General features: G+C 41.7%; 1 protein-coding gene across 13 annotated transcripts in view; it reads left to right on the top strand.

Annotated features, from left to right (window-relative positions):
• CAB39L (calcium binding protein 39 like) overlaps nucleotides 1-8126 on the top strand; it is a 121019-nt gene extending 112893 nt beyond the window's left edge. For all 13 annotated transcript variants that reach the window (XM_006030187.3, XM_006030186.3, XM_025211760.1 and 10 more), the window contains one exon: nucleotides 6482-8126. In XM_006030187.3, the coding sequence (XP_006030249.1) occupies nucleotides 6482-6661 (180 nt within the window). In that variant the 3' untranslated portion in view covers nucleotides 6662-8126. The remainder of the gene's footprint in view (nucleotides 1-6481) is intronic.
• Nucleotides 8127-8555: the final 429 nt, after the last annotated feature.

Here is an 8555-nt window from a genome sequence, read left to right as displayed (position 1 = left end):
TTCCTAATGTCCAGTCTAAATCTGCTCTCTGCTAGCTTGTGGCCATTATTTCTTGTAACCCCCGGGGGCGCCTTGGTGAATAAAACCTCACCAATTCCCTTCTGTGTCCCCATGATGAACTTATAGGCAGCCACAAGGTCGCCTCTCAACCTTCTCTTGCGGAGGCTGAAGAGGTCCAGGTTCTCTAGTCTCTCCTCGTAGGGCTTGGTCTGCAAGCCCTTAACCATATGCGTGGCCCTTCTCTGGACCCTCTCCAGGTTATCCGCATCTCTCTTGAAGTGCGATAGCCTCTTGAAGTGCTGAAGCCTGCTATTAAATCTCCCCTCAGTCTTCTCTTCTCTAGACTAAATACACTCAGTTCCCTCAGTCTGTCCTTATAAGCCATGTCCCCCCACCCCCTCACCATTTTTGTTGCCCTCCACTGGACTCTCTCCAGTTTGTCCACATTTTTCTGTAGTGGCGAGGCCCAAAACTGGACACAGTACTCCAGATGTGGCCTCACCAGTGTTGAATATAGGGGAATAATCACTTCCCTTAGCCTTCTTGGCAACAAGGGCACACTGTTGGCTCATATTCTACTTATTATCCACTGTAACCCCCAGGTCCATTTCTGAAGAGCTGCTGCCCAAGCAGTCAGTCCCCAGCCTGCACTGGTGCATGGGATTTTTCTGCCCTAAGTGCAAGACTTTACATGTGTCCTTGTTGAACCTCATAATATTCCTTTTGGCCCAATCCTCCAATTTGTCTAGGTCACTTTGAATCTTAGCCCTACCCTCCAGCATATCTACTTCTCCCCTCAGCTTGGTGTCATCTGCAAACTTGCTGCGGGTGCACTCCATGCCATCTTCCAGGTCGTTGATGAAGACATTGAAAAAAACCAGCCCCTGAGGCACTCCACTTTATACCAGCTGACAACTAGACATTGAGCCATTGATTACTACTCTGAGCCCAGTGCTCCAGCCAGTTTTCTATCCACCTTACAGTCAATTCATCCAGCCCATACTTCCTTAGCTTACACAAATCTGTGCTGTTTGAATTGGGGGAAGAATCTAGTCTTTCTGCCTTTGATTTCGGATAGTTTGAATGTAATGAAAATACCCATTCAGTTCTGGTTGAAATTACAGCAGACTGGCCATACTGACTTGAAAGTGAAGATTTGCTGAGTAGCTGGTATTTGCTACTCACTTTGAGCTGCCAGGAGATTTGGGTTTGAATTACCTGACCTAGATGTTGCAGTTAGGCATATTTGAAATTAAAAAGAAAAAATGCCTGTTTTGTAAGTATCCAAATTCCAGCTCTCCCATGCCCCAGCTGACCCTGAAAAAGGCATATGACTATCAGCTTTCTTCAGCAGTATCTAATTATTGAGGGTTTCAAGATACAGTCCTTTCACTATGACCATGAGTGTCTATATTTTTAAAGATTTTACAGTCATGCTTTATGGCAGTTTAAAATAGTTAACTCTTTGAGTCCTGAGGCCAATTACACTCACCCAGAGTGTCCAGCCTGGGGAACTGATGGCAAGTTATGAGCAGGGATCCTGGTTTTTTCAGATTTAAAAAAAATCCCCAACTTTCAGATATAAAAATGTAACCCAAAATCCAAATTTTTCTGTGATTAAAATGAAACACCGTGTGTGTATGTGTGTATTATGTGTGTATATATGTATATGTGTGTATATATAATATATATATGGTGTTTAATTTTAATCACAGAAAAATGTGGATTTTGGGTTACATTTTTGTATCTGAAAATTGGGGATTTTTTTAAATCAGAAAAAATCAGAATCCCTGGTTATGAGTTCTCATTTTCCATACCTCTTCCTCCCTATGCCCTGCCAACATGACATCCTCTTCCCTCAGCATTTCCATCCTTTCCTTGATGTTTTCTTGGACAACATTGGGCCTATTCCCACCCTTAGCCTTCACTCAGTAGTCAAGCTAAAGGTCTCATTTTCTCACCTAAAAATCATGGGCAAACAGTCTCCAGATAACATAGGCCATAGTTGCTCAGTAAGCATACTGGGCCTGGTAGAACTGCCCCCAAGCCACCAACTCTACTCCTTTCCTGTAGTAAAAACTACCAGCAGGAGAATCAGTGGTCACAATGTCAAGGTTCAAAATTTAAAAAGGCTTTTCAAATTCTGATAGTTATTTTTTGACAAATGTATTTGTTAAATTATTAGTCCACCCTGGTATGTCATTTTTCTTCTTTGTTCTCTTATAAGCAGTCGGATGCATAGGGTCCTATATCCCATTGCACATAATGCATATGTAAATACAGAGTAATAGTGACCTTTCTTGGCTTTCATGTGAAACAATTAGATTATTTTGAAGAAAAATCCTATAGTGTAGGATCAGGATTATGTAATGTTTTTCTTAATTAGAGCTATAGCAAGATGCATTTTGGCGTTTAAAACTAAAAATAGACTACTTCTGACCTTAGTTTCATTTTTCCATTCTCTTTCTTACACATTACCAAGCTTCTTCCTGCAGCTTGCTCTGCAAGTGGTTTGACACAATTTAACAATGCTGATAATTTCTACTCTGAATAAAGCTGAAGCTTAGTTCATGTGGATGCACTCGCATTATATGCTAACTGTAGAATTTGATGCTTTGGGTAGTAGAAGCTGTCTTATCTTAAATGCATCTGTCATGTATCATGCCCTTTTCAGGGAAAGCTCTGCCTCATGACTCCAAGAAGAAACCTTGTTTGGTCTCCCCCTGAAGCTAACCTTGGCATGGTTTCACAAGAGGCAAGCCTCTGGCTTTGAGACCCTGGTTCTTCCCTCTGCCTGGTTTCTTCAGTGATCCGTAGCACCACAACACAAGCTCACATCAGAACTGCAAGCTAGAAATCAGTCCACTTAGCCTCTTTTATCACAGCATACCTGTGAACTTTTAGGCACTTCAGTAATAAATAATTCTCTTATGACTTATATGGGAAAACCGTGAGTCTAAACTGAGGCCTGGTGCAAGTGGAGTGTAAGTCTGGTGGAAGTCTGTGTCTGCCAGATTTGGCCCGTGTCCTCTATAAGCCTTTGAGAGTAGGCGGAAGGTTAGAGAGAGCTGCTGTCATCAAGATTCTGTGACCTTCTCTAGTTTTAGCCTCCATGGCCAAGAGAACAAAGTGTTTCCAAAAGATTATTTGTAACCACAAGTGAACCTTTCAATGACACTCAGAGCAGTGTTCTCTTTGTCCCCTCTATGTTACTACAAGGTAACTATGCACTGTCATTTGTCTTGAGAACCAAGGTGAAACCCCAGAACACTACTCAGGTGCTTTAGATGTCAGTTTGAGATTATATAGCGTATGAATTTGGATGAATAATACAGAACAGAACTGTTGGAAGGCTAGCAATTATATTGCAGAGCAACTCTTGAATTTCAGAATGTGTTTGGCGTTCCATGTGGGAATGAAACCAGAATCTTTCAAACATTTTTCACAAAATGAAATTGTGTTGAAACATCTATTTTTGAATTGAAAACCCAAGCTTGTGATTCATGTTTCTTTCTCCTCTGAAGTTACCAAAGAGCTCTGGATGACATCTTTCCTGATAAAAATCACTTTTGAAACAAATGTCTCTTTGAAATGTTTTTTTGGCTACAGTTAAATTTAATTTTGTCAAAAATATTCCAGTCAGCTCTAATATTGTTGCTTAATTCAATGAATATACCTATATTTCTTTGCATGTGTCTTAAAGTAAACTAACAGAACTTTAAAAAACCTTGAAATAGTATGAATTATTAAGAGTTTTAATTGTAGGTATATACAAAATTACTTTGTTTTAATATTGTGTGAGTGTAATTGACTGGAAAAAACAGCCATTCGGTTTTATTTCTTTATAAGGCCACCATTTGAAAAAATTGGTTGGTAAGTTGAAACCAAGGGGGTCTTCCCATAAAAGTGGAAGTCAAAGATAATTTTAAATTTGAACTTTCTATTTCTTTATGCCGGTTTTGTGGGAGGGAAGGTAAGGACTTATGCAGACTGAGACAAAGATGCAGAATTCAGTTTAATTGGAGACATTATGTGCTGTGTAATCTTTACCACTGTAATATCTATGGTGGGCTATGACATTTATTAGTTTTTAAAACTGAAGCCTTTCAGGCTAGTTTCCTTTCTTGTGTGTGTGTGTGTGTGTGTGTGTGTGTGTGTGTGTGTATAGATAAAATATGCATACTTGAGTTGTCTTGAAGGATGATTACTCAGCAGAGTAGAAGGTCAGGCCCTTATAACATGTCTCCATTTAGGCACCTTAATCACTCGTAGGTTCTAAAAATGTGGGGCAGTGTAAATCAATTGATATTGCACTCTTGTGATGAACACTCCATGGCCAGCAAACAGAGAACCGATACAGGGTTTTCCAGAGCTGCTACGGTTCATGCTGAAGTTGTGTGTTAATTCCTGGTCCCAGTGGGTTGGGGCCCAGAGAGGGGACATAGAACAGACACACACCAGTAGGTTATGCTCTGGTAAACAATACATCTGTTTATGAAAACTGCAGGAAATAACATACCATTTGTAGAATATCATGTGTTCTTGTCTTGGAAGGAATGTTGTTTTTAAATGATCAAGGCAGTGGCTGAGTAAATTGTTGTCTGGAGCTCTTGGTGCACTCAGGGGGGCTGTGACTTGACTACATCTCTGATGGATAAATGCGTCTCTAATACGATGCTGTATTTTGAGCTTCAGGCAAGGAAATTGTTGTTAGGAGTGGTTGCTCTGAAGGGGCCCTGCACTGACTCAGAAGTTTACAGGCAGTGGCCACTAAGGGTTTTTAGGTATTAAAGACGTGAATCTTCAGAAAAAAAGGACTAGATTTGTGCAAGCAGGCAGCTGGTGGCTACAGACCTGCAGCTTGGGATATAGTGAAGGCTGGCATAGCCCCTCCTTGTCTCTAGATTCCTGGCTGGCTTTCCTTGGGGTTGGAGGGTACATCTGCCCAGGAGTCAGTGCGGACTCCTCCTCCACCACGCTGAAGAGCCTTTCTTTTCCTGCTGTTCTTTGTGTGCTCTGTCTAATGCAGTGCCCATCTGATTGTCAGCAGATGTTTGCTTTTATTCTGGTTTGCCAGGCTGGGAGGAAACCTGGACAGTCTCCAGTCCTGTCTATCCTTAATTTCTTCTAGTTGAATACAGAGTGGCTGAGTTATTTATGTAGTTCCACAAAATATGACACAGTGTTTTGTTGACCCTCTATGGTAACCCCACTGGAAGCCAGATGCAAGAACACTTCTTGCTGCTACCTTGTATTTTCCCTGATGTGGAATTAATGACTGACATTTACATAGGTCTAACACACTGGGATCTCTGGGAAGAACTTGTCACCACTGGCTTCTATCCAGTCAGGTTAAGTTTTTTCTTTAGCTAGCTGGGGTGTAAGATGTTTTAAAGAAACACCGTCACAGTAAGGGGAGGAGGCGAACAAATGGAGATTGCACTTGTCTTAGAAATTGCATAAAAATATTTTTCTTCCAGATCCTGAAAAGCTTCTGTACCTGCACAGTGAATGGTTACTACAAAGGAAAAATCCTAGCCTCTCACCGGGTTGACCCAGGAACAAGCCCCAGGGGCTGGGCTGGCAGTGATCAGCACACGTGTGCATGTCATAACATCCCTCCGCTTCGCCTCTTGGCTCTGTCCTTGTGAGCTCAGGGGAGGGGCTAGGAGCCTGCTCTTGTAAATTTCCATCCTCTGCCTGCTCATGAGAGCTGTCTAGGTAGGGCGGAGGATGACGTTGGTTCCCAACCAAAACAAAGCTGCTTGGTCTAATTTTAGGTCTGGTTTAATAGGGACATTTCAACAAGGCTACAAGGCCCTTCCGTTGTCCTGTTTGTTTCAGTTATGTGACATTTCATGTTGCAGGCTCTGGTAGGTAGAGGTAGCTGGGGGTTTGTAGCTAACGCTCAACAGCTGGGTTTCTGATCAAACTTTTTGTCGACAATAAGAGCAAAGCAAGGGGAAGTGTTACCAAAAACGAGTGTAATGTACCTCTTGCTGCTTTCCCATATATATATACACACACATTCAGGGAAGGATTCCCTTTCCTGCTGCAGGCTCTTGGCATCACTAAGGGGCCCAAAGGTTTTTGAGTCTTTCCAACTGCTATAGGGCTAGCGCAATCTGTTCTGTGCTCTCCTAGCAGCTCCTGAGGCACAGGTTGTCAGGGACAGACAGGGCCTGGTCATAGAGCAGCTGTGGCCAGCCCTTAGAGTACCTGAGGGGCTGTTCTGAAGCATTCTGGACCTTAATGTCAGCTAGAACAGGTCACAGGATCAGGCACTTGCCACCAACAGCTTTGCAGCCTCTCCCCCAGCATTTCCCCACTGCAGTCAGTGGATGCATAGTGTATTGCACAGAATCAGATACCCCAGATCCAGCTAACTCAACAGAAAAGATTGAAGGCACTGTTGTGGCTCTGACTATTTACCCTCTCTTCTGTTTCTGTTTCTGTGTGTGTGGTTCTATTTGCATGTTAGGTTTTTGTGGCCAGCCCAAACAAAACGCAGCCTATCGTGGAGATCCTGTTGAAAAATCAGCCCAAGCTAATTGAGTTTCTAAGCAGTTTCCAGAAAGAGCGGACGGACGATGAACAGTTCACTGATGAGAAGAACTACTTGATTAAACAGATCCGAGACTTGAAAAAGCCAGCACCATGAAGAGCTCCCCTAACTTTCTACTGTAGGCATTAATCTCATTTGCTCAATTTCTATACATGTACTTTAAAAATCACAATAGTGCTTGAGAAGGCATTGCAAGTGCCTGTTTTTATTTTGAGTCGTTCACATAGATGTCAAGAGTATAGAGATTTTACATGACAACTAAAAAAAATCTAGAATAATATATTATTTTTAATTAATCTCTAATTATTTATGTTGGGTTAGGCACTCTGTATATTAGAAGCTGGTAAAACAGGTTTTTATCCGAGAAGGATAGACCTCTCTGCTTCAACTTTTATCAACACACTCGAGCTGTCAGTCAGCTACAATCTTCAGAACTCCTAGTCTGCGCTATCTTTGCCTTTGCACTTGTTGTTGTGACTTTTTTTTAGGGGGGTATGTACATAAGACTGAAAGAGGGGATTTGGCTAGGGATTAATTGGCACTTGTAGTGGATTTGCTAGCAAAAACAGCAGGGGATGGAGCCAAAACAAGAAGGTTCACATTTTCACTTTATTTTTATGTTCTTTCTTCTTTGGTTTCACTCTAGGTCAGAGATTTTCTGTGTAGTCTGGGTACGTGCACCAGGTAACAAGTCAAAGACTTTGGCTGGGCCAGCACACGCTCTCCGCTTTCCACTTCTCTGTCCATGGTCTAACCACCAGGGAAGTGTAGGCTGTCCCAAGCTCCAGTCTTGTAATAACACTGATTAGGAGCAACCTTAGCTCTGCTGGTGGTTAGATTGGGAAGTGGGAGCAATGCAGCATGGCCAAGGAGAGAGGTGTGTTACCTAAGGTCTTCCTAATTCTGCTACCATTGAAATCGGTGAAAATCTTGGCATTGACTTCAGTGGCAACAGAACTAGTCATTATTCAGTGCTTCTTATTCAGAACCTAATCCTGCAAAGTGCTGAGTAGCTTAATTTCCCATTGGCTTCCACATGAGTGAAGACCGTCAATACTTCATAGGATTTAGTCCAAGAACTAAGTGCTAAGGGACGCCCAGGTAGAATGCTAATTATACAAGCCAGAATGGGTGCAGGTGTGTGCTTGGGAACCTCTGATGGAGATTCTGTAGTGATTCGGTTTCTGCTCCTTCAGACATGCCTGTGTAGGAAATACTTTGCCCATAACTTTCAGATCTGGGTTTCTAAAAGTAGGCTTCTGAGTATTTCTAGGTACCTAATGAGGAATAGCCTCAGTCTGAAATGTTGAGTGATTCCCAGCTCTCACTGAGTTGATGGGAGCTGCAGGAACTCTGGAAATCAAACTGCTTATTTAGATTCTTAAATGAGGCTTTTGAAGCCTAATTGGAGGCCCTGTGTTGGGAAATTTGCTTTTTGTGGTGAGCATGTTTCATCCTTGTTCATTTAGATGTGAATTCTGTTTGTACACTGAACATTTTGGAAGAGGAATCATTTCACTGTGATGTTTTAAGTTTAATAAAGCCTTGGGTCCAAAAAAGAGTTGCCTAAGTATACTTGCAGGTTTTTTGTTTTACAGGAAATGACAATGTTATTTTGGTTTATTTGGACGAGGAGTTTGTGTGTGGGGAGAGAAAAAAGAGCTTTCAGTATTTTTCTGCTAGCTTGAATGTAGAGGTTTTTTTTCCTTTTTATTGAATGAGACCTTTAGTTGTCCAGCTGTAACTGCAAAGCAGCTGTGTCAGTAAAAGAAGGAACATCAAACAAGATTCTTTTTCCCCATAAAACTGTTGCATACAAGAGTGAGTGAGAATTTAATTTGTGTGTTAGAAAAGGGATGAAACCGAACAACTAGATTGTGGACTCATCATTCATTTTCAGATGTCAGGTGTGTACAAAAAATGTGTATCGTTAGCCATCTGGAATTTTTAAATTATATTTACAAACTATTAAAGGCATGATTACTAATGT

This window comes from Alligator sinensis, unplaced genomic scaffold (genome assembly GCF_000455745.1).
Source record: "Alligator sinensis unplaced genomic scaffold, ASM45574v1 scaffold820_1, whole genome shotgun sequence".
Taxonomy (NCBI): Eukaryota; Metazoa; Chordata; order Crocodylia; family Alligatoridae; genus Alligator; species Alligator sinensis.
The sequence above is the reverse complement of the archived record's forward strand: the minus strand, read 5'-3'. Positions and strand labels throughout refer to the sequence as shown.